Genomic DNA, 25,432 nt, shown 5'->3' on the forward strand with positions numbered 1-25,432 from the left:
AAGACAAATCTGGTACCACTGGAATCATCTGCTCATTTTTGCTGCATACCAAGAAAACTATTAAAGGATTTATGTGACAATGAATTAAATGTAAAAACATTGATTATTTAATTTTTTGCAAGTTTTGGAGTTTAAAGTTTTGATTATAATTGACAGGGATGATATCCAGTCATCCAGTAAACTCAAGTAAACATAAATATAAAACAAAATTGGTTATCAGAAACGATTTAATAAAACAGAATAAGGATACAATGGATAGCAACTTGTAACCATTCAGACAGCATTTTCACTTACACAAATAAAATTTAGTAAGTTGCATAAAGCAATGACTGCACAGCGAGGGTAAAGTAATAGTTTCATTGCCTAATCATGGAGTTTGTGAGGTAAATAACAGATGACCAAACAGGAGTGCATTGTCTGGATAATGAATGGAGGTAACAGGAGAATTTCTCAGGTGCATTGATAAGGCACAGAATTAGTAATACTGTCTACTCCCATCATCCTTTGAAAAAGGCACAGTCCACCTCTTCAATGTAATAACACAAGCTAGCTTTTGCTTGTGGGGTCTATTCTCTTGCCTGACAAAGCAGATGCTGTAAGGCAGTTCCACTGCCAAAAGTGGGAGTGTACTGTGGGTGTGTTTAGGGAGATGTCACAGTAACATCCACTAATACCTTGACTCAAAGTTTCCCAGCAGAACACAGACTGCATCATTAATGTTAGTAGTTTAACTATATTTAAATTCACCAAAAGGCTTTTTTCCCCCATTGTTTTTAATCAAAAATGCCCCTGGATTGAACTGTAAAACAGCATGTCATAAATCAGAGTTATTCTTCATGTTATCTCATCTATTCAAATGACATACCACCGAAAAATATGGAAAAGACTAGCCCACAAACTACTCACATTGCTGATCCAAATATAAACTGAAACGGTAGCTAAACTTTGCAGATGAAACAAAATAATGGTTATTTAAGTAACAAGATTACAATGTGCTTCCTTGTTTTCTGTCAGCCCCATATTTAATTAAACCTTTCTACATGATTGTGATCATTTACATCCTCTAACTCCTCCAGTAGCTCCTCCAAAATGATCTGATTCTGTTCAATGTCCTCAAATTGGGTCAGTAGTTCTTTCTGGACTGTCGGGATCGTCTTGTATCCTTCAGCTGGTTCTGGGACTATGTCTATAGGCTGGAGCTTAATATGTGGGATGCCTGCAGGAGGTAAAGGTGCTTTGGCTCTTCTGTTTAGAGTCTTGTCCATGTCTTCCATGTGAGTTCGAAGGATGTGATAGTCGGGATGATCAATTTCAAATGGCAGCACAGACTGGCAAGACCCGCGACAGGCTCGTAGCTTCATGTCAATGTCCACCTGGCAACAAAAACAAGTTGAATAAGCAGTTATTCAAGCAACAAACACCATAAAGAACAAAAAACAAAGTAAGAAAAAGTATTACAAAAAATATAAATGTATCAGGTTGAACATAACTTGTCTGAAATGTGTTTCTTTGCAATAGAGGACAATAACGCCATTTATGAAATGGCATTCCATAAATACTAACTACACTGAGTTGTTTAACGTGTCAAATATAAAATAAAATGTTTTAGGGCATTAATTTAAAACATTGCAGCAATCAGTGTCAGAAGAATAAGGTAATCAACAAGTCTTAAATGTAAATACAGTCAAACAATTGCACAATCGACCAATCAACAGTATTTGTTTATGTCTTACCTCTGTTCGATATAGCTCCTCTGTCTGTTTCTGCAGTTTGCTAATCAGTTTTTTTATCTGTTGGGACAGACTGGTTGATCGTTTCTGTAGCGTTGTCAAATTTCTGCCCAATTCTTCTGCTTGTTCCACGAATTTCAGCTTAAACACTAGAGATGAAATTCTGCATTAGTAACTCAGCATTACTTTAGTAAGTATTTACGAATTATTTTATCCACAACCACAAATCCAAACATCCCCAAAGAGTCTTAACTGTATCTGTTGATGATGACTCGCCGGTTAAAGTTGTATATGTGAGTCATTGTAGTCATGGACTTCTCTGTTGCATCTTCATACATCTCTGCTGTTTTACACACCTCCCGCAGTTTTCTTTCCACTTTGTTTTCCATCTGTGAGATCAAACCTTGGAGTCTGCAGCCAGACGGGCATTTAGAAAACTTTGGAGAAGGACAAGAGAACAGGTCAGGTTGGCAGTGCATCATAGTAACAGGTCATTCTGAGTTATCATGCATCATAACAACAAAAAAACCCCATCTTATTTACACTTTGCGTTTTAGATTTTTCAGAGTAATGCTAGTAAAGTGGTAGCACGGTGCTGGGTTGAAATAATTCAAATAATTAGACAACTGCTAATTAAGCCATGTTGTAGGACTGTCCTTCATAACAATCATTTGTTATCAGTGGTGCCAGAGTATTCATGAATTATACTGATAACACTTAGTTCACGAGTAACTATTTATTTTAAGACAGATTACAAAGAAAAAATTGAAACGTTAAAGAAATCTTTCCAAACTCTCTACCAACTTTGAAATTTAGTCTACATCTTGCCAGGTGTTGGATGTGTGTCAGTGCATGGGTTACAGATAAAATAAACTGGAATTGATTGAAACAATTTCATTATTGCCATTTTTCTCAAATTAACTGGCTTAATGGTTAATGTGGTTATGTCCTTTTTTGGGAAGAAGAGGGGGTGTTTTGTTTTTATTCTAGGATGTGTAACTGTAATGATAACCCCACTGATCTCAAACAGGGAAGGATATCAGAACAGATGTAGTTACTGCTTAAACAGCTTAAACCTTTTGACTGATGTATTTTAGATTGCGATCCCTGACAAATAAAAGCAAGATAAAAAGTACTTTAGGTGTGCTAGTTTAAGTTTTCAAGCAATTGTGTAATAATATGTAAGTCGACTGAAAATGTTTAAATTCTACCAGTTATCAAGAGCAAATCCTGGATTCAATTCAAAGTTTTTGTAGATGTCATCTGTGTGCTTTGCACTTCAGCTAAAGGTGGCTGCTTGTGTAAGGTGATTTTCTGCCTATTGGTTTATGAGACTGAGCAAGTCAATAAATGCTGGTTTGCTGGTTTTCTAACATAGTGACCTCTTTCAGTATGGCTGGTCACCTTTGGCTAAAGCTGACGTGTGGTGGTCAAGAGTACTGGACACCAAAACCCAAGTGCCCTCTTCCTCTCAAAGAGAGCACTTAAGTTGGTTTCCCTCATGTTTTCTGTGAATTTCTTTTAATTTAAGCTCAAGAAACTCAAATTATTTTCACATCCTGATATTACAATGGTTTTAACTAGCAAATGATTTTCTTTATAGATCATCAATAGAGTTGTATTTATGTGCTTGTATGCTTCTTACCCAGTCATCATCTAAACACAGCGGGGTCTCTAGTTTTGCTTCACATTGCTGCTTCCTGTACATCTGGGTTGCACTGGGGGATGGTCGGCCATCTTCATTCTGCTGTTTGAACCTTATACACACTGCAGAGAGGGAAAAAAAAAGTCCACCTTCAACTGTGCTCTAATTCAAATAGGACAGTACAAACGAAATGTGATTTGCGTGCACTTTCTTGTGTTTATTTTGTGTCACTGATGGAACTTGTGGACTGTACAAAGATTAGTAACTTCGGGGTTGTTATTTAACATTTCCACATGAAAAACAAGCACAAAATCAATAATAGTTATGAAACTGTGAGGTGAAAATGGGCTCTATGGATAAAAAGCATAAAAGATAACTTTCCAATGTCCTTATCACCAGGCCAGAGATAAAAACAATGACCATAAAAACTTATTACATAAAAAACACAAGGATGTTACAGTTAAAATGTAATCTTTATGTAGATCCTGTTGTTATGTTGCATACTAATCTGCGCTAGACCACATTGGTGCTTTTATTTTTAATGCCCTCTATGGGTTATATACAGTATCACAGGTATTGCTAGTCACAGTTGGTATTTAAATAGTTGATTCTTATAGAGAGCTTTTCTACTCTCTTGGAGCACTCAAAGCATATTTTCATTTAAATCAATTCAAATAAATTGTATCCTAAGAGTGCCTTGGTAACTTTTACAGTTGTATGTCTCATTTAATTGTTATTTATAGGCAAATAAACTGAATGTGCCATTTTTATACTGAAATTTGAGCTTTCACACTGAACAAAAACTAATTAACTGACATTGAAGAACCATTTTTTTTTTTTTTGTTCATGTTCGTAAGTAAAATAACTGCTATCTGGCATCTTAATCATAATCTAAAGATGCGCTTTATTATATGGTAAAAAATACATTTTAATAAATAATAAAATGCATTTTAAAAATGATGGATAATAATAACTATATTTTAGCATTAGAAATATAATTTTGATTAGAGTTTGCACACACTGATGGATTAACCATTAAAGATTCTCGTTATTATAAATACTTTTAATTTAGGACAGCTTTACCTTACAATGTGAAGTGCCTTGAGGCAACTGCTGTGTTATTTTGGTGTTATATATATATTATATATAAATAAAACTGAACTGAATTGAATTTAACAAAAAAAAAATACATTAAGTGACAGCCTAATAAATGTATTAGGTCATCTATATGTGAGATTTTTTGTTATTTCTTTTAAATGAAAACAACGACTTTGTTCCTTTAGAAATCTGAGGACTCTTAACTCAGTATTTTGAAGCACAGATCAAAGAATGTGATACTGTTATAAGTTTCAGGGTTTAAAACAAAGGGATACTCAGATCTCCTTTATAGAATGACTTGTGCATAACATTTTAATGCCTTCTGAATACTTTTTCTCATTTTCGGTAATAATACTTAATCACTATCTTGTTTTCATGTTTTCACATTCATGTTTTTTAATCTTGTAATCTTTATGTAGTTCCTGTTGTTTTGATGCCTAAATTCAGCAATGCACATATACATTTTTAAAGTTTTGAATTATTATTACCATTAGTAGTAGTAGTATTTCTTGCACTATGTCATATTGTGTAAGAACTTTTTGTCACCAGTTCCTTGTGTACACACATTCGACAATACTTGCTTTGGCTACTTCTTGCGCGGAGTTCAATTTGCATGTTATGTGTGCTAACACGTCATCATCAACCCAGCAACTCTAAGAAGGAAGGAAGACAACATAACAATAAATACAATTCATCAAACACAGAATGACTTAGCATGGTTAACTGCTTTACTTTTCAGCGGCAATCTTTGACACTACAAACTAGATATACCCATTCAGAATATTTTAACATATATTTTGTATTACTCACATTATGAAATAATATATCCTTATATTGCGCTTTATTTTTAAAATATTAATAGCAAAGTGAGTGCCAGTTATACATACAGTCTATAAAACCATATAAATACTCCTAATACCCGGTTATTTTACATGTGGTTTATTACTCTGCAACCATGTGGTTTAATATTTTGATAGATTTTGTACATATTTTTTATCTTTAAGTTTCAATTCAAGTCAATAAGATTAAATTCAAGTTATTTATTTAGCGGGAAATGAGAACACAAACAACAGTGAGTAAAGTGAACACTGAGTCTTTATTGATTGAGCAGAGTTCAGTGGTTGAGAAACACGAAAAACATTGGGTCACTGCAAGAACATTGGACTGGTAGTGCTAACAAAAGAATCAATACTGTTTACACAGCATGCTCACAAACAGAAAGTACTTATTGCACAGATAGATTGATTCTACCTTTGGTTTTTGTCCTCTGGTTGTTATCTATTCACCTGTTTTTTCAAGTTAAAAAGCAGTTGGTCGGATAAACATCCGAACAGTTTTCAGGCTGTAATTTGCTGGTTTGTATGTCACCCACACAACTCCATTCTCGGTTCCATGTGGGATGTTTGTTTTGGGGTCATATGTGCCTTTATAATAAATACCGTTTAAATTAGCTGACTGGCAGTTGTTGTACCACCACCCACCCCCATAAATCTCTGCACAATTATGCTCCGATCTATCGTTATCTTTGTCGAAGGTGCTGAATTTCATTCTGTTGTGGGATAAATCAGATGCTTTTGGCATTAATAGAGCATCCCCAGCATCCCCGCTGTATGTGGAGACATGCAGCGGGTACCCCTCCGCCTCTGATCCTACCCGTATAGTGTACTCTGCACTGGCTACAGCACCTTCCCAGTCCTCTAGTTCAACTTTCAGCATAGTCTCACTTTCATTACTTAGCAAGTGGAGGTTATGGTTGCCTAACCAAAACTCGCCTTTGCCCTGAGTGTCCACTGATCCAAACCCATTGCGGTATTCAACCCAGCTGCGGTTGAAGCTGAGTGCACCACTCTCTCGCTGCTGGACTAACAACCACCCTCCCATAATACCCTCCTGCTGGCAGTAAACATCCACTACTGCCTCAGAGTTGGTGCCGCCAGGTTTGATCTTAAACAGGCCATTTGTTTCCCCATTCAGATGGTTCTGGTAGATTTCAACGCAATCTGTAAACAGAGAGGGGCATACCGCAAACCGCGAGTTAGCGTGGACTGGCTAAAATGGACACTTCATCGACAAAAGCTAAACTTGCAGTCGATTGCAGTCGATTCTTCGTCTCCTGATCTCTATGTTAAACACTCTTTTGTGGCAAATAAGTCTGTGGCTAGCAGGACGGATGTGGGTGGTGATATTTGCAGGATTTTTGGAGAGTTTGGTTAATCGCTAATCAGGAATTTGTTGATTGGTAAACTATCAATGAGAAATATTTTTATCAAATGTATTATATGGGAAATCTTAAAATATTTAAACTCCAGAAACAAACAACAAAAAATGTTGTATTCACTTATCATTTTGGTACATAGGGCTAGCTAGCAAGCTATCTGATGCTAATGCATCCTATCTAGCTAATCATTTTCTTCTTGGCTTTGTATATTTTACTCCAGGTCAGTTTCAGTACCTTTTCCTACATAATCCGCCTGGCGTTCGATTCGTGATGCGACCTTCACACTCCTGGCGTGAAAATCAGGAACATCATCTTCTGTATTGTCAGTCAGAAACGCGCCAAGGTCGAGCCCGACATCAGAGTCGAATGGATCGCTAAACCCAGTTTTGGTATTTCCAGAGACGCTGCCCTTAGTGCTGCTGAGATGTACGGTCTTGGTGGAGCCAGTAGAAGAGGATGAAGATGTATGGCTGAGAGAGGGGAACAAGGAGCTTATCCCACCCTTGGTGAAGTCTCCTGTCACCTGGCATCCGGGTCCTCCTTCTATCACCTCCTCTGTCCTTTCCACTGGCCCATCGCTTGTATGAACCACAGTTGTTCGGGTTCTCTTGGTGCAGGTGATGGTTTTGGTGGACACATGACTTGTACTGGGTTGGCCGAGGCTATGCGACCCTCCACCCAAACCAAACGTGTCCGCGTCGCCACGACCACTAATCTCAGTGATTGATCTAGATGATGTGGAAGAGGTGGACGATGAAGATGAGGAGGATGAGGATGTAGACGAAGAGAAGGAAGTACCTGGGACCTTGGAAACAGTTGCTGGGGATGAGCTAGAGCCTTCCTCTTCCAGGACCAAATGGACAGTCCTCACCTAGAAAAAGAAAAGAGAAAAAAACTCTTAAGGAATATTGGTTCAGTGAAAGTACTTTTTTATACAAATATAGAGCAATATTAACAGAATTTGATGAAATGATAGATCCTGCTCAAGAGGGAGAATGGTTTCCAACTTCCGGAAGGTCAGTAACTCAATAGCTGCTTCTTGCTTGAGAAGTCCCTGACATTTTTTTCATGGTGCCATAACAATTCCCAATAAATGTTTGTGTAACATAAAAGCCTAAAGTTTCCAAACATACAGTACAGTTAACCAAATAAGAACCACAAACCAAAAGGAATCAAATTCTAGGGTATTTAAAATTAAATTGAATTGAACTAAATGCTGTCAAACGTTTTAAAAAGACTAAACTGTCAATAACAAATGTCAGTTGATATCAAAATTTGATATGTCTGCTTCCTCTGGGTCTTAGAACTCCACTAGTGGGCAATCCAAGGGGACAAAAAGTGCTCCAAAGTAGCATAAAACAATCAAACACTAGCTCACTGGTGCAAGATGTAAACAATGGGAAGCATTTACTTAAGATTTTCATCAATCACTGCATTACCGCTTAGAGTTAAGATTAACATTTTAGCCACATGGTAAAGATGCATAGTTTTAGAAATGAGGCGCTTAGCTTTCAGGAGAATGTCAACTAAAGGCAATTTTGGCCTTATCTCTCTCCTATTGTAAGATTTCCATTTGAAGTACATGAAAACGCCATATTAATAGTTATTTTTGAATATACCTCTAAACCTGAAAAGTTACCAGCAACGTAATGCTTGTTAAGAGATGAAATCTAAATGTGACGGCTCTCTTACATCAGGGAACTTGTCTGCAGTCTGCTGTCCTGCTGCTCCTTCAACGGCCCCGGATTTGAAGTTGCTATCCACAACCATATCCCTTAGCGGCCTGCTCTTCATCACGTACAGCGTCCCCACAGTCTCGACATTCTGGGGTGCCTGGGAGTCTAACTGCTGGACCTGGAAAGACAGACAGAAAGAGAAGTTCACAACCTAATGTTGGGAAAAATTCAATTGTCAGAAGAATGACAAACACAAATCTTACACAACAATATCTTTTTATTAATTCTGAAAAAATTGAATATAAAAATGGTCACAACTAAATATTTTGACTTTTTAACAAATATAACTTTTTCTGTATCTTTGAATTTATTACCTTTCAAAAAACAGCCAATAAAAACTTTCTTTTTGGTTGTTTTATTTCCAATGTTATCTTAAAATAGTGTATTTCTCACTATTTATTCTCATGTTTTGGCTTGGTGGGATGAGCAGGTGACCAAATCCTGTATGATTAGAGTGGCCGACCCGAGTTTGAGTCCGACCCGCAACCCTTTAAACTTTAAAACCACTTTTAACAGATGTAAAGTAATAACTTTATTTTGGTGACAAAAGTAATGGCAAACTGCAAATGGGTGAAAACTGTGAAGACTCATTGACAGTTATAGCAAATTATTTAAGTTCTTCATGTCAAGGGTGGCACAAGTTATTAAGTTTTGGGGGCAATTACAGTTCTGCATAGAGCCATGTAGGTTTGGGTAGCTTTTAAAAATACTTCTTTTTCCATTTAAAAATAGGAAAAAGAAGTTTTTTCCAAGGTTATCTCTAGTGGTCAATAAAATGGGACAGATATGCAAAAACCTAAGAAATTGTGAGAGGTGAAATTACTTGGACTTAAAATGTATTTAAAACAGCAGATTACTCGAGATAGCTGGTGTTTCACTGTATGCAAACCCCACAATTAGTTATTTATTGACTCACTCTGCTGATTGGCAATTTAATGAGCTTGTTTTTAATTTATTCACCCTTAACTGGGTGGATAGATGTGGTCGCTTGAATTCTCACCTGTTTATTCAATGTGACATAGCTTTCCGTGTCCACTTGGTACTCAGAGTAGCCTCCACAGGATCCTTTGCAGGAACGAAGCTTAATATCAATATCCACCTGAAAGAGGAGATCAAGTTTTTTAAAAAAATGTGAAACCCAAGAGTAAAAAAAAATTGTAAAAGTAACTTGTAAAAAAAGTGGTAGTTTTAAATATATGTGAACACATTTCACTCTGCCATTGTAACATATCTTTACAATAAAAAACAATATTTTACTGCTTCTCACTGTTACACAGGTGCCATAAAAAGATTTTACTTTAGTTAATCGGACCTTTTGATTAATTAATATTCAGAGTTTTGTCAGAAGTTGAGCTACATTCGCAGTACAAATCTGAATATATCCATGTGTAGATATTTATTATACTGATTTATGTTGATTTAGTGTGTCCTGCCTTCTTTCCCTCACCCCCAACTGGTCACGGCAGATGGATGTCCCTCCCTGAACTTGGTTCTGCTGTTTCTTCCTGTTAAAAGGGAGTTCTTCCTTCCTACTGTCGCCAAGGGCTTGCTTTAAGGGTTCAACGGATTGTTGGAGTTTTCTCTGTATTATTCTAAGGTCTTTACCTTACAGCATAACGCAACTAGAGGTGACTGTTGTTGTGATTTGGCGCTGGCTAAGTGCTTTTTAAAATGTTCTTATTTTCTTTCTTCTAGACTTCTGAAACCTGTGGCTTCACTACTGTTGGTTACAGGCATTTCAATATTTTTGCATAGTCAACTATCCTCAGTACTTTAAATTTTTTCTTCTCTAGTGCATTTGTAAATACTTTTAAGGATGTTCTTGTCATGTTTTTTATGCAAACATGTATTTTTGACTGCGCTGGCTTGGTATACCTCCAGTCTCTGCATCTCTGTGACCTGGTCTTTGACCTGATCCCTCAGGGCTGCCAGTACAGTCATCTGTTTGTCGATTTTAATCTTCATGTCTGTGATCCTCTGACGAAGAGTCTGAGCCAATTCAAGGTAGTTGTTGTCGCCACCTAGTAGAGGAAAACAGGAAACGTTTAGTTTAATAAATGGATGGATTGATTCTTACTTTTGTTTAAATGCATTTTGTCAGCTGTCCAGAGATGGGAGGGTTCTGCTGGATATAAATAATTGAGATAATATTGGGAATAAAACCACATGATGGCTTCCACAAACTGGTGCGCACTCCCATGTCCCATTTCTTTCCGCTAAATATCTTTTAAATATGACTGTGTACACCTTTAAAGCTGCTTGTTAGGGTTGCACTTTTGATCAGTTTATGCAGATATTTATTTAACTGTGAAACAACTTCCAGGTGTCCTATAACCACCTAGACTGGGTTCCTGTAACCATTAAACTCTTGACTGGGAAACAGAAGAAGTGCACAAAGCCACACTAACCAGCGTCAGTGGTTAGCTTTTCTTTCAAGTAGGTGTAGGTCTGTTTCGACACCGTATCAGCGGAGCGATGTTTGGCCTTGTTTTGATCCAGCAGGCTGCGGATTTTCTCGATCTTCTTCAGCATATTGTGATCGTATTTCTCCATCAGACCCTGGATCCTGCAGCCTGATGGACATTTAGGGCCCTAATGGATGACCAAAGAGAAGACATAATTATTCCTTATTTCTGTGTCACATGAAAATCAGAGTCATTTAAATATAGAACAACAGGTTATTCTAATAATTGGCAGTACAACCAGAGGCACAAAAGCTCCAGTCTGGCCCGGATTGTACATTCTGTAGTGTATTTTCACAAGTTTAACCATTTTTCCTACCCATAAAGACCTCCCTCATGGTCATTCACAATATAACATTTATTATAGATTTCTGTCATTTTAAGCATTAATTATTGCAATCGGCTCGTGCTGACAGATTTCCTTCCCTTATTATAGCAGCATCTCTTTACCATATATAAACACTAAGACATAATTTTGAAATCTTATCGATTAAGTACATAGTTAGACTTTTGCACTGACAGAAACTGGAATTTCACCAGTCCAGCTTTCTTGTAAACATTGAATCTTAAAATTGCACACATTAATTGAGGTCAATAAGAACTTTGCCTAGCTTGAGCTCTGAGAGACAACAGAGAATCTGCATACCCATTCAACGTCTGTGCAGAAAGGCCATTCCTTCTCAGTGGCACATTTTTCACTTCTGGTGCCCTGCTCCACTGGACGAGCTCCCCTGGGATCAACCTGGGCCTAGACGAAGACAAGAAAGTCAACATTGTTTTAGTTAGGGCAGAAAACATAGCTATTGTCTCTGGTTGTTCTTGGTGTACAATGGATTTTTGAGGGGTGACTATGCACATATAGTTGCAAGCAAAGAGTCTTTGTGACAGAGCAGCTATTTTAGTCCATTTGGTCTACAACAAGGACTTTTACAATGAAACCCTACTTAAACAAAACCCTGGTTAAAGGCTTGGTGATACATTCTGAACTTCTTTGATAAAACTAACTAAAAATCTTAAAAACAGATGCTGCACATCAGACATGTACATTATAACACGTATAACGAATTTCAGTTGAACTGCTCAAATTAGGAGGTGTTTCTTTGGAATAATATTACTGACTAAAAATATTTAAATTGTTTGCTTCTTACCCACAAATAAAGATTTTATTAATAATATTTATAAAGTAAAATCCACAATTACAATAATTATATAAGCAGAAATACTTTTCAAATTTATTTATTGCAAATTTATTTTGAAATGTACTCAATTTTATACTGTTATTAGTACATAATTATTTTTCTTATCATCCTCCTAGGACCCTGGGGTGGCTGTGGCTCAGGTGGTAGAGCAGATCAACTACTGATTGGAAGGTTGGTGGTTTGATTCCTGGCTGCCCCAGTCTGCATGCCAAATATCCTTGGGCAAGATACTAACCCCAAGTTGCCCTCCGATGCGTTCATCGGAGTGTGAATGTGTGTGAATGCTTATTAGTTGCACTTGAGTTTAGAAGTGCTTGTATGAATGGGTGAATGAGGCATGTTGTATACAGCGCTTTGAGTACTCTGGGAGAGTAGAAAAGCGCCATATAAGAATCAGTCCATTTACCTGATGTCCACATATGTGGACATCACATTTTGGGTTATTTAGACCAAAATACTCAATTTTGCTCTACATGGGCCTGATATTCACTTACGAGGACATTAAACTGCTACTGTTCTGTCGAAATATTAAATGAATATCCTCATATGTGGCTATCATTTTTTTAAGAGAGAAAAATCAGGTAAAAAAAATAATAATCAGGTAATTCTTTGTTTTTACATTCATCTGGCCCCAATATGCTCAAATATCAAAGAGAAATTAAAAATGCATGCCGTGGAAAAGTTTGGGTCTTAGGAGGTTAAATGTTGCATACGAAAATTTTAGGTCAGTGGTAGTTAATCAGTCTGCAGTATTTAAATAACTGGCTTTAAATAATATATATAAAAACTGTAAGTATAAATGAAGCTCTGTTTTGTTAGGTCTGCTAAGTTACACATCCTTTATTTGAATTCTTAAAACAGCTAAAGATAGTGACTGTTTCTTTGATTGATCAGTATTCAGCATTCTGCTCAAGCCAACGTCCACAACTGCTAAATCTTTTGTTACTATATTCATATAAATCAATAATAATAATAATAATAATTACCAGAAATATATCTAATAAACTTTGGTAGTAAAATAAAAGAGTAAATAATGGATAAGACAGTGTGCTCGACATCTTTATAAATAGAACAGCCAAATTCTATGTTCATGTATTCATATCAGTAAATAATAAACATATGTGTGATCAGTAAATACATAATTATTCTTGTTATTTATTAAACAACACATAGTATACAGTAAAATGACAAAGAAAAAAATTTCAGGGCCACATCTTTGTAAAATTATTTAAAAACATCAGAGAAACTCACCAGTGTTGAGGACACACATATCAGACACAAAAGGAAACAGAGTCGCTCCATCGTTCCTGTTTCTGTGCGAAGAGTTGTTCCTGAATGATTTTCTAACGCTGCTCTCTGATCATTTGAAGCCTCCAGGTTCAGTTTCACAAACTGGTGAGTCATCAGCAAACACTGGTCAGGTCAGATCAGAGTTGAGCAACAGCTTCTAATCGATGTGTTTGTTGTACTGTGTGTATCTTTACTCAAAAATAATGCATTCAAACACACACACACACACTAAAGTCAAACATGCTGCCTACTCAGGTCAGTTGCAGCAGGATTTCCTGTCAGTTCCTGTACATTTTACACCAACCAAATAGTGACAAACACCAACGACACTAACATTGACTCAACTGAACTCAATCAGAAAAGGGCAACAAAAACATTCGAGGATTTTAAAATGATGGAATAGAGTTTCCATTTACTCCCATTTTACAGCATTACCGCGGGTTTTGTTAAAATATAAATGAATCTCTCCATATTAATATTACATGCGTCAGAAAAATGTCATTAATTTACCACCTTTCAATACAAAGATCACAAAGTGCTTCACAAAAAAATACCAGAGAATAAAAAAGTTAACGACACACAGGTAAAAAAAAATGCAATGATAAAATGTATAACATTTTTAAATAACAATAATGATTTAGCTTCTCAAGTTAAGGTGTATGTTAACACCAAATATAAAAGAGAAATACAGGCCAGAAGGTAAAATATTGTTGTAGAAGTTAATGAATAAAGGAGCGCATAAAAAGTACCACACAGCAGGCCACGATATTAAAAAACACACCAACAGAGTGGACAGAACCAGTTAAATGACTAGAACTAGGGGATGAGAGCTAGCAACTACCAGCTAGGCTGCTGTGGGGTGTGCACAGCAAGATTTATCATTTATTTCAAAGGCTTTATTTGACTGATTGTTAAGCAGGACACTAACTTATTGATCCAGTACAAAAGTAATAGTAAAAATGAGAAACTGCAGTTTCATAGTTCCAATACAGTATTTTGGGAGATACACTAAGCCAACTACTTACAGTTTTAAAAACACGTGAACGCTTTCGATATTATTTCTCTTAACATGAAAGGAAATAAACCGAATCACAATTATCTTCCCATTAAAATTGTCCTTCTAAAATTCTCATTAGTCTTTTGCTATAACCGTTTCTGTGAACAGATGTTAAATACACACCAGGAACATGGTTATTTATCAAATCAAAAACAAAGTGATGCAGTAATGTTGTGGGTATGGAGCTGGATTCCCTTAAGGTGGTGTCGGAGAGGTGGATGTTGTCCAAGATAAAGACAATGTTGGGTAATACCTCCCACCCACTCATGACATGCTGGCTTGTCACAGGAGCACGTTCAGTGGGAGACTGAGATTACCAAAAAGCACCACTGAATCACACAGAAAATCATTCCTGCCTGTGGCCATCTCCCTGTACAACTCCTCCATCAAACACAGTGTAAACACTGCAATAGCTACGCACGTTTTACACAAGCTCTTTTCTGCTCTGTAATGTTGCTGTCAATATTCTTAATATTTATTTATAACTACATCTGTCAACCCGGGATATTTATTATTTGGTGATTTGTATGTATTGTGCTATTCCTTATATCTTAACATATTGTATTGTTAAATAGTCTGCTTTTGTTAATGTTACTGTACTGGAGCAACTATAACCCACATAATTTCCCTGGGGATTAATGAAGTATTCTGATTCTGATAAATGTATAGACAGACTAAATTACTATAGGAAATATCTTTTCTTTCTTGTTTACCAGTGAGGAGAATAATGAAGCAACACCGCCATCTACTGGAACAAACAAAGAATCACTCATGAGTTTAAGGCTGCTTAAAGAGCAGCACAGACCAAACAAAATGGCACGACTGATTAATAGTAACATATGAAGTGTATTGATATCAGCAGCAGCAATAAGTCTCAGCCAATCTTTCTGATCTGGGTCTGTAGAAGATTAAAGCTTATACTTAGACAAAGAAACAAACAATATGCATGCTTTTATTTTCAGGAAAAGTAAAAGTGGATTGACAAATTAGTGATAGGAAACAATTTAGGATTGAATGTCTCACAAAGACACATAAAACTCTTTAAATCAGTGCAGACAAAGATACAGATTTTAACCATATAAAGAACCCTATTAGCAGAATGTAAGTTCTTCACTAAGTGCAGAAGTACATTATCATCTTCATCTCAACTTTTTACCACACAGACAAGAAACTGTTTTACACACTGTGTTGCTTCACTTCTCATTTACTATCAGTTAAATACCATCGACTTCTTTTGCAAAACCATAGGTAAATCCTGCAAAAACATCAAACACTGGAGAGCCAGAGCCAGCGTGATACATCGAAGTGTGTTACGTCGCTACTTTTCCTGCTTTATTTCCACCCTCTAATATGTTTTCAATGCTTTGCTTTGTGGCATAATTACAGATCAAGTGGATGATTTTTGGATTTAATGACTTAATTTAATGACTCAAATAATCATCAGCAGCCTGCCCTCTCTTCTCTGTCTCAATGATACATGTAGGATCCATTTGTTTCACTTCCCCTGCTGGGTGTCCAATGATGCAGGCTTTACCATTGGGAGGCAGTGGAGCCCCAGTGGTACCTTGTTCTTTGCTCTTGTTTTGCCTTTGAGCTTTCAGGGTTACCTGGATGATTGAGCATGCATCAAGATGTTTCAGGGTTGAGCTCCAGAACTGTATAATCTAGCTCAGCGTCAAAGTCGATGAATGTATTCTCTGCTCTAAAGTAGTAGAAATTTGTTTCTGGCTCAGTCTTAGTCAAATATAGCAAACACTTCTGGATCCTGCTGGAGCTCCTTTCCTTTAAAGGAGCTGCAGATAAATTTGCCTTCATTACTGCAACTGCTAATTTCACTGCTATCATGTGCACTGGGTGAAGAGCTTGTGTGACTAGAACTCGTCCCATCAGAACATTGAACAAAGACCAACACAAACTACTCTCAGATTAAAAATGTGATTAAATTTAGCGATAGTTAACGGTATAGAGTAAGCACTTACCTTAACTTTGATGTTTTTCTCAGCCATGTTCAGCGATTCAGATTTATTATGAAAAGAAATACTCATGTTTCCAAAGTCATATTTTCATCTATCTCTCATATAGTTGCTTTCAGTGTGATGAAATGGGACACTTGGGAGAGCTAGTGGTGTCTCTGAAACCACCTCAAGAAGAAAAGAACCAACTCCTCAGTTATATTAGCTATTTTACCTGCTTTGCTTCCTTCATGAACTTTTACAACTACAGCCAGAATCACCAATTAACCTAACATGGAAGTTCATTGATACTAAAATTAATAATTACACACCAACCTAGAAGATGGTCAAAATGCAGTGTATTTGAATGTCAGGAGTTTAACAACCATCTGCATGTCCTTGTACTAAGATAAGTGCTAAGCTATTACTGAGGTCATAGGTGTTGTTGTTTTTGTACCAGACATTAAAAACCTAAAGCTTCACACTGAACAGCTCAGTCATGTCTTACACACAAAAACAATTCAGGACCAAGTTCAAGACATAGCAAGAAATGACCAAATACGTGTTGACGCATTATGAGTTACCACTTTGGCTTAAAAATTCACAACATTGGCAGTGCAGATTAAAGGTTTACACTTTTACAAGATTCTTGGATTGTAAACTCATGTATAATGGTCTGCTCTGACTTGCAGAGTAGTATGTGGGGAGGGTGTGAATCCCTGGAGAGAGACTGCCAAAAATATCTAAATAGATGAGCGGGAATGGGTTAATAAGTCGAACCCATTGAGGCACAAATATGTTGACCACAGCAAAGAGAAAGAATTCAAGAGGGTTAAAAAAAAAAAAAAGTCCCTGAATTTTATTTAGTTCCATTATCACTTGCAATTCATAAAAAAAAATTGAAATTACATAAAGGCTCACAATCTGAAGGTAAACAGATAAAACACCCAGGACAAGTTTGAATGCTGGTAACAGTGTTGGCCACTTGCGTAGGTTGACACGTATCACGTTAAAAACATGCACATTGCAAGAAATCCAGTGGCAGCACAGTTTGGGTTACAGCAGATATCACACTGGAGTAAAGGTAGGAAAGCATTGTCTCTGCAACTAGGAGAAGAATAAATTTATAAAGATAGGTGACCAATAGTTGCATTGAATTACATCGCAAGGCCAACCATCTACAAGTAGTTGTGGCAACTCTCAGACAGATTGCAATCTGCAGTTATTTGGAAACCTCTGCCAATCAATCGGAGTCAGTCTGTGTTAATGAGCGCAATGAGTTTCCTTAATTAGAGATACATGACTTAAAACAGGGCAAAAAGTTGATGCCCATTTTGACCAACAGCAGTTTTTTCTTTTTAATTTTCTCTATTATCTATATTATTAATTACTCTGACAACTACAGTGAGGTAGTGGTGAAAGTATGATTGTAACTCACTACTTGATGATCAATATCCAATCTGTATTTTACCAATGAAAACTATGACATCCAGACACAAGATAGTTTCTTAGCTCTTTGGTTTTAATATTGACTTTTATTCCCGAAATAGTTTCTTTTTTTGGCATTTCATTTTTTTAATCCTTTTCATTTTGGGACAAATCCCCAATTTAATATATTAATCTGTAAAAAAAATAAAATAAAAGAATACAAAACTGTCCCAAACTATAATTCTAAAAGCATTTTATCATTTAAAGACCAAGGCAGCGAGTTTCTCTCTAACATTCTTCCGTCTCATTTTACATGAAGAACAACTAAAAGAGCTACAGTTAAAGTTTAAAATGGGGTGAAGCTGAGTCAACGTAATCTCATCTCAGCAGTCATCCCTGTTTGTCCTCCTAATCTGCGGCTGCTTCCACTAAAACATCAGATTCAGTCTCTACTTTTTCTTGTTGTGAGTTAATCTGTGATTTGTGAGGTGCTGCAGGAGCCTGAAGCGCTTCTTGCAGAGTTCACACTCAAACGGCCTTTCATCGGTGTGGGTGCGCATGTGCTTTGTGAGATTCCCACTGTGGTTGAACTGCTTCCCACACTCCTTGCACGCGAAGGGTTTTTCCCCTGAGTGGATCATCTGGTGTTTCTTCATATTCATGATCTGGGAAAAGCACTTTCCACACTGAGAGCAGCGATGTGGTTTTTCTGCTGACTCAGCACACCCGTGATTGGCTAACTCCTCCTGATCTCTAAATTCCCGCCCGCACAGGGAACACCGTGGTGGTTTCTCCTCATGAGCGGACAGGTGTGTTTTCAACGTGGACGGGTGACAATAACCTTTCCCACATTTTTCACACTTGTATGGTTTCTCCCCTGTGTGGCCCCGCTCATGGAATATCAGGTGCTGCTGCAGCCGGAAACTTTTGTCGCAGTGTGAGCAGTGAAAGCGCTTCTCCCCGGTGTGTATCATTTGGTGCTTCTTCAAGTTGCTCCTGATACTGAAGGCCTTGGGGCAGAGTCTGCACTTGAAGGGCTGCTCTCCAGTGTGGGTGTGGATGTGTGATGCCAGCGATTCCTGCAGTCTAAACTTCTTTGCGCAAAGCTGACATTGGTAGGGTTTCTCCCCTGTGTGGATTCGCTCGTGCTTCCTCAGTTTGAAAAGCTGTTTGAAGCTTTTGCCACAGTGGCTGCAGTTGTGAGGTCTCTCCTCAGAGTGGCTCAACATGTGTATTCTGAGGTCCCCGCGCCTGGCACAGGTCTTGCCGCACTGGTCGCATTCATAAGGTTTCTCCCCTGTGTGGATCAGCATGTGCTCCTTCAGAGTTCCTTCCCTGCCAAACTGCTTCCCACAGACCTCACAGTGGTAAGATTTCTCCCCAGTGTGAGTGAGGAGATGCTGCCGCAGTGTGTACAGCACGTAGAAGCTCTTATTACATTGTGTGCAGGTGTGAGGCCTCTCTCGTTGAACCTCATTACTGTCTTTGCCCTCGTGACTTTCACCGTTCTCTTTGTGACAGAGCTCATGCAGCTTCAGCCCGCGTTTAGTGTCAAATGTTAGAATGCACCTGCTGCATGAGAACGTCTCCTGCTCCAGCTGGTCTGAATCTTCTGTGGGTTTTGTTCTGCTGCAGTTGTGCCGCTGGTGTCGGAGGACGTTGCTCTTCCTTGCGAAGGACTTCCCACAGTGCTCACAGCGGTGGTGTCGGGGTTCAGACGCAGCATCCTGTTGGTTCTCTGTTTGGTTTTCATTGGTTGAAGACATGCAAGAAGGAGCTGCAAGGAAGAGAAAAGAAGAAAGTGATGATTACAAGTCACAATGCTCAAAATTATTCCATTAGCGTGTTGAAAATGATGTTTAGAAGAGAAGCTTGAAGGACGTAATAAAATTGATGTTTTAATTACAATCAATCTGCTTTTATAACAAGACCAATGTCTGACCTTTTGACCTATGGCCTTAAAGCATTACATACTAAAATAGCATGTTTACCCATAAGATGAAATCTTTGGGTTCTATAAGCTGTAAAAACTTGAAATTTGAAGGTATTTTCATGCTGTTTGCAATTTGCGAACCTTTATGCCATCTTTGTGACATCGTAAGGGATTGTGTTGAAAAAGTGCTTTGTACAGTGCTCTCCATGCCCTTTTATAATACATATATATACTTAATATGGTTTCTTTAAATCTTTTTTCAAGGTCAACTTTGATGTTGGGGGCGCTAAGTTTGTGGATGATCCAGAAAAAATTGTGGGTAATGCAAAGCTTTTACTGATTTTTACATTTGCTGTGACCTTGACATGATTTTCACCAAAATTGAATCAGCTCGAGCTATTGTTGGACCTGAGAACTCCTAGCAGATGCAACAGGGTCTTGCACTAAGTTTATAATACTCAAGCTAATACCAATACTACTCGTACTACTACAACTGATCATAATGATACTAATAACAATAACACTTTGGTGTAGTACAACATTCAAATCGACCATTCGATGTTTTACTTCTACTTCAAATACAAAAAAATGACACTACTGTGGTAGTACGTCTCTTTCTGTGTTCAACATTAGACATTTAAAGACATTTAACAAACAAAAGATCAGAACAAACAAAAGTACATCAAGCAATAATTCATGTGACAAAATAAACTAACTGAAATGAAAAAGGTGCTCTTTTGTGCTTATGATATAAGAAAATTTTAAAACAAAAAATGGGATTATCTCAAATTACAGAAAGAAAAGTCTAGATAGTGACTATAAAAATGACTGACCAAGAACAGTCACAGGTATCACAGCTGGTTTAACATTTTCTTTGCTGTGTGAGGAGATGTTGACATGTGTCAATGGCTTAATATTGCCATAGCAATTTATACTCGATGGTCACGATAAAGCCATTTTAACCACCATACATGGAAAAACTTGCGATACCTGAAGTATATTCGATATATCGCCCACCCCTAATAATAAGGCCTTTTTCTAGAAGCTAAACATGCTCTGAAATTCATCAGGAGAATTGCAACTGGTGAAGATTTACTTTCACATCAGTTGAATGTGAACAGTTGGGCTTACTACAAATAAACCCAACTGATGTTTTTTTTTTTTTACATGCATATGTGAGATTGGTACACACATGTAACATCACAGGATGCACAAAAAACCCTACAAAAACCAAACCTTTTGTAGCCATGCTGTAAAGCTAACAATTTAGGAGGCTAGTGTGGAAATAATATCATTTAGAAATAATGAAATTTCTAGGTTTTACGTTAAAGGTTTGATCTGATCAGCGTCATATTTACTCAGTCTAATGCAAAGACCTCACTGATGATAAATTGGAAAACTTTTGAGTTTTTATTGAAGAGCGTGTCTCTTGCTCCATGGGGAAATTTGTAACTCACACATATGTCGTCCAGTACAGCCCAAACTTCTCATGTTTGATGAAGACCTGAACATCTACTCAGCAGTATCTAATAGTCACAGTGCCACCAAGAGGCAACAGAGCAGTAGTGCAAAGCTAAAATATTGGCAACAAAGCCTTAAAAAAAAACTTTCTGGTGAAAATTTTAAGTTTTAATCAAATAATTTAAAAATTACTAAAGCACTAGTTATTAAACATTCACCTCCAGACTCGGGCTCGGGGGTTTCTGCATCTTCAGCTTCCTCTGCTTCAGTGTCCTGCTGTGCCGTCTCTGCTCTGTCTGATAAAGCATCTTCTTCCTGACTTTGCTGTGACATTGCATCCATGTCCTCCTCTGAACTGGCGCCCAGTGCAGCTGTTTCGAGTGACTCTGATAGTTCGGAACACTGTATGAGCCACGCCATCCCTTTGGTGCCGCTGCCGTTCTCCTGAAACACTAACATTTTGCCATCAGTCTGAGCAAGCTCTTCAGGTTTGTTTGCCACCAAGATGTTGTTTTTGTTTTCTTCTTCTTCTTTATACAAATGAATCTCTGCTCCGACTCTGCTGTCCTGCCAGACTGGGTGCAGCTCCAGCTTTGAGCCCTCGTACTCTCTCCCCAACTGCTCGTCCTCCTCTTTCAAGTTGAGCTGCAAGCTGCTGTGATTATCGTCACTGTTCAGCACTGGAGTTTTCATGCAGTCCACCAAAGAGACAGACAGCTCTCTCAGAGTGAGGACTGGAAGGTCACCAGACGGGGCTGAAAGGACGTTAAGAAGAGGAAGACACAGAAAACTGATGGATTATTTGCTGACCTCTTCAGGGTTTATTGTTTGAACTTTACTTTAAAAGGAGGCTGAAATAATTTGTTCACATACAGATATGAGCAGTGAGCAAAAACCTTAAACTGTTTTAAAATTCAGCCAATCGCCTGTTCACAGGGATTTAAAATAGACTCCAGAATGGTGGCCAAGTTTTAAAACTTTTTATAAAACAGATAAAAATCTATGCATTACTTCACATTTTCCCAAAGTCTCTTCAGACTCTATTTCTCAGAAACAGCAGTTTGACAACAGGGCAACATTTGTTACATATGTAACCAGAGAAGACCTCTAAAGAATCATCAGCTATGCATGAAGCTACAGGCTCATGTGAGTTCAGTTTCTCTCTTCGAGTGGTCATTAGATATGTAAATCTAGACAAAAAAAAGTTTAATTCATGTGAATGCGGATTTTAGCAGATGACTATGTTGCCATAAAAGAAAGAAAAGGCTGGTTTACATTAGTCTTTGTGGGCAGTGTCACAGTTTTATGCCCAAGAAGTAATCTGCCCAAACAGTAAAATCCTGGTTTGCCTGTAACTGTGGAACATCACTATAGGAAATTAAGAACATCGGAGCAGGTCCTCAGGCATGCTGGTACTGATTTGTGGAGCTTGACAGCATGATAAAAATCATACTAGTGATAAAAGCAGTCAGCCCAGACACAAGAAAGGCTGCGTTAGAGCTACCAGCCGAGTGGAGGCCAGTAGCTGTGCAGTTTGTTTTTGGCATTACTAGTGAGTAGTTTGCTTTGTTGAACCATCTCATTGTTATTTTAGCATATTTCTGTTGGTTACTGACTTTCAGTTTAGCCATTTTTTGTTTTTTTGACTATAGCAATAAAAGCATATTATTTATAAAAACTACTGTGTTTGACTTGTTTCTTTTCCCAGCTCTAATTGTTGTTGACTCCCTCATTCCCTTGCCCTTGTTTGTATACTTGATGAGGGTATCTAAGCCTGTGACCAGCACTGTAAGATGTAGGAAGGATCCTGATCTTGTGTTTCTGAATGCTGCTCACCTTCAGGCTCTGCCCTCGGGACCCCCAGAGTCTTCATACAGTCCACCAGGCAGACAGTGAGCTGCTTGCGGCCCAGCATGGACAGACTGCTGACTGACTCCATGATCGCCCGTCAAGAGACCTGAAAGACAGTCAGGTTCAGCATGTTTTGAGCTTTTCTTGCATATAAATATTTTTTGGTGCAGGCCAAAGTTAATTTTGTCAGTGCCAAAAGAAAACCCACTAAAACCCAAATAAAAATATTTTAAGTAGTAATTAATTATGTGGGGATTTGTTTACGCAAGTTTAAGTATGTGTCTGTTTATCAAATAGCCCAATAAAATTACCATTTAAGTGGAAATCTCTAACACAGATGCTTTGCCTTTATTGAATGGGACTAATTGTGCTTATGTGTGCAGTCAACCACCAAAAGCCCAAGACAGCAGTACCTTAAACAACCACTTGTTACATTTAAGCCTCTTTGCCACTGGTAGCTACTTGACCCCGGTTCCAAGCGAGCTGAGTTGAGCCAAAAATGTGATGTAACCAGGCTCCATGCCACTGATTGGATGAGTCATAAGAGTGACGCCTCCGGAAGAATCACACTCTTCATTTTTGAAACACAGAAACGAGGGAAATGGCTGCACACAAACCAACACTGTGGTCCAATGATGAGGTGCTGAGGTTTACCATCAGCTTAGCAGCAGATATACCATCGCCTCGATGTCCTCAACATAACAATGTGTTGTGTTGCTTTGCATTGGTGTCCTATACAAATGACATCACAGGACTTTTGGGACGAATGCTATAACGAATCCTCCCACAGTGAGGTTTAACACCCAGTGTTAAAGGTAAACAACTGAAACCAAGCAGACTTCCTGCTGAAGCATAATTCAGGCTTAAGGCCATGTCTATTCATCCATTGTATTCATCATGGCAGCTTCCACAAACCACCAGCCACTGATATGCATTTCAAGTTTATGAGAATGCATCAGCAAGATTAATTAATGCATGTTTATGACTACAAAACTCTTTTTTTCCCTATAAAACCAAAAAATAATCATTGACAGCTCCTTTACAATGTCAGTACAGCAGGCACAAAAACCTGCAAATATTTAACATCTTCGTCAATAAGAAACGTAAAACATTAACAATCCATCAATAAATATTAATAATAATGACGGTGTTTCGGTGTCACAGTTTACACTGTTTTTATCTGTTTTAGCTTGAGGCACTGCTCTGCTTTAAGCTTCCCGAGTATCTTGGTATGGTTTACTTTACAATAGCCCCAGCTTTAGTTTCCAATTCAGTGCTTAACGTGGCTTTGCGAACTAATTTTCTCCCCTTTAGTTAGCAATTTGAGGCTAACTGTAGCCCAGCTCCTGTTTTACAGCACAGACATAAACTTCTTGTCTGATATCCTGCTCTCCTTACACCGAGCACAAGAGGAAATCCCCGAGCACACAGGGTGAACTCACCAGAAGGAGTTTAGTCCGCTTTCTCCCCCGGCCTAACTCCCGAGCTAAACCGCTCTTGCAGCCCGATTTCCGCTTCGTGTAAACATGAATAAACTTCCACCATCAATTTCTACTTCTGACATGCAGAGCTGCACTCTCCTCTGTTTATAATCTCATCAGGAAAAGAAACTGTGAAGAAGGACGCACAGAAACAACATGAGAAAGAAGTCCGAAACGTGTGTTTGGTGTGTTTTTCCAGCTTTACGCGAAGGAGGGGATGTGCGACCAATGAGCTTTGGGGAAGGGAGGAGAAGGCGGGCTCTTGTGTAGAACTGTAGCCAATCACAGCATGGATGGAGTTCAAACAGAAGGGTCGCGGCTCAGGACAAAATTGATATGAACGCCTTTCTTTACACTGGTCCGTGACAGTGATTGGTCTGATAGTTCAGATTATTTCAGGCGCTGTTCCTCTTATCAGATTTAATTTTAAAATTTCACATAATTTTCATCAGTGTTTCAGTCTAATTACCACAATAAATTCTTTTAATTAGTTTATTAGGGCTTTGTTTTCTTATTTCATATTTGTCACATTTCATGTCTCAAGTGTTCTATTAAACAAAGATAATCCAAGTAAGTACAAAATGCAGATTTTAAAGGATTTAATTTATTAATGGGGAAAAGAATATCAAAACCTGATCCTATATGAAAAATTAGCTGAGTCCCCAAAACGTAATAACTGGTTTTGCCACACTTGGCAGCAAGAACTGCAATCAACTGTTTGTGATAACAAGCAAAGTGTCTTTTGCCTCACTGTGAAAAACCCGCCCACTTGAGATGCCAAACCATCTCCATTCATCCATATATTATCTTCTGCGAGAGGCACGGTTCACCCTGGACAGGTCGTCAGTCTGTTGCAGGGCTAACACAGAGAGACAGACAACCATCCACAGT

General features: G+C 38.0%; 3 protein-coding genes across 6 annotated transcripts; all 3 read right to left on the reverse strand.

The window, feature by feature from the left end:
* Nucleotides 1-209: 209 nt before the first annotated feature.
* On the reverse strand, nt 210-5,427 carry LOC102311584 (fibrinogen alpha chain). The gene is made up of 5 exons (XM_005950380.3): nt 5,039-5,427; nt 3,376-3,497; nt 1,984-2,167; nt 1,734-1,879; nt 210-1,373 (listed from the first exon to the last, which is right to left on the reverse strand). Exons 2-5 carry the CDS (start codon nt 3,436-3,438, stop codon nt 1,023-1,025), a joined length of 744 nt encoding a protein of 247 aa, XP_005950442.1. The 5' UTR covers nt 3,439-3,497; nt 5,039-5,427; the 3' UTR covers nt 210-1,022.
* A 123-nt stretch (nt 5,428-5,550) lies between these two features.
* fga (fibrinogen alpha chain) lies at nt 5,551-14,582 on the reverse strand. Of its 2 annotated transcripts, XM_005950382.3 has the most exons (9): nt 14,559-14,582; nt 13,340-13,480; nt 11,536-11,637; nt 10,836-11,019; nt 10,303-10,448; nt 9,428-9,526; nt 8,384-8,545; nt 6,926-7,562; nt 5,551-6,473 (listed from the first exon to the last, which is right to left on the reverse strand). In XM_005950382.3, the coding sequence occupies exons 1-9, from the start codon at nt 14,565-14,567 to the stop codon at nt 5,773-5,775; spliced, it is 2,181 nt and encodes a 726-aa protein (XP_005950444.1). In that variant the 5' UTR covers nt 14,568-14,582; the 3' UTR covers nt 5,551-5,772. The 2 variants fall into 2 exon arrangements, with proteins under 2 accessions (XP_005950444.1, XP_042071552.1); XM_042215618.1 differs by lacking the exon at nt 14,559-14,582 and having other exon boundaries at nt 13,340-13,492.
* A 2,683-nt stretch (nt 14,583-17,265) lies between these two features.
* Nucleotides 17,266-24,759, reverse strand: LOC102310753 (zinc finger protein 883). 3 transcript variants are annotated; one of them, XM_005950378.3, is made up of 5 exons: nt 24,503-24,759; nt 23,474-23,631; nt 23,046-23,166; nt 21,428-21,964; nt 17,266-19,592 (listed from the first exon to the last, which is right to left on the reverse strand). In XM_005950378.3, exons 3-5 carry the CDS (start codon nt 23,146-23,148, stop codon nt 18,265-18,267), a joined length of 1,968 nt encoding a protein of 655 aa, XP_005950440.1. In that variant the 5' UTR covers nt 23,149-23,166; nt 23,474-23,631; nt 24,503-24,759; the 3' UTR covers nt 17,266-18,264. The 3 variants fall into 3 exon arrangements, with proteins under 3 accessions (XP_005950440.1, XP_005950439.1, XP_042071553.1); XM_005950377.3 differs by lacking the exon at nt 23,474-23,631; XM_042215619.1 differs by lacking the exon at nt 24,503-24,759 and having other exon boundaries at nt 23,474-24,494.
* Between the last annotated feature and the right edge of the window lie 673 nt (nt 24,760-25,432).

Source organism: Haplochromis burtoni, unplaced genomic scaffold (assembly GCF_018398535.1).
Source record: "Haplochromis burtoni strain Fernald_Lab_line unplaced genomic scaffold, NCSU_Asbu1 Contig_776, whole genome shotgun sequence".
NCBI classification, from domain to species: Eukaryota; Metazoa; Chordata; class Actinopteri; order Cichliformes; family Cichlidae; genus Haplochromis; species Haplochromis burtoni.

Bases quoted from the DNA above. Each gene is read 5' to 3' on its own strand.
- LOC102311584 (XM_005950380.3), bottom strand. From the start codon at position 3,438: ATGTACAGGAAGCAGCAATGTGAAGCAAAACTAGAGACCCCGCTGTGT. The intron at 2,168-3,375 runs GTAAGAAGCATA...CCTTCTCCAAAG, and splicing joins TGTGTTTAGATGATGACTGG to TTTTCTAAATGCCCGTCTGG. The intron at 1,374-1,733 runs GTAAGACATAAA...TTTTGTTGCCAG, and splicing joins AGGAGCTATATCGAACAGAG to GTGGACATTGACATGAAGCT.
- fga (XM_042215618.1), bottom strand. From the start codon at position 13,492: ATGACTCACCAGTTTGTGAAACTGAACCTGGAGGCTTCAAATGATCAG. The intron at 9,527-10,302 runs GTATACCAAGCC...CTCCTCTTTCAG, and splicing joins CAGAGATGCAGAGACTGGAG to GTGGATATTGATATTAAGCT. The intron at 6,474-6,925 runs GTACTGAAACTG...CTCTGTTTACAG, and splicing joins GGCGGATTATGTAGGAAAAG to ATTGCGTTGAAATCTACCAG.
- LOC102310753 (XM_005950377.3), bottom strand. From the start codon at position 23,148: ATGGAGTCAGTCAGCAGTCTGTCCATGCTGGGCCGCAAGCAGCTCACT. The intron at 21,965-23,045 runs GTGAGCAGCATT...ACGTCCTTTCAG, and splicing joins CCCGAGGGCAGAGCCTGAAG to CCCCGTCTGGTGACCTTCCA. The intron at 19,593-21,427 runs GTGAATGTTTAA...TCTTCCTTGCAG, and splicing joins CCCCGAGCCCGAGTCTGGAG to CTCCTTCTTGCATGTCTTCA.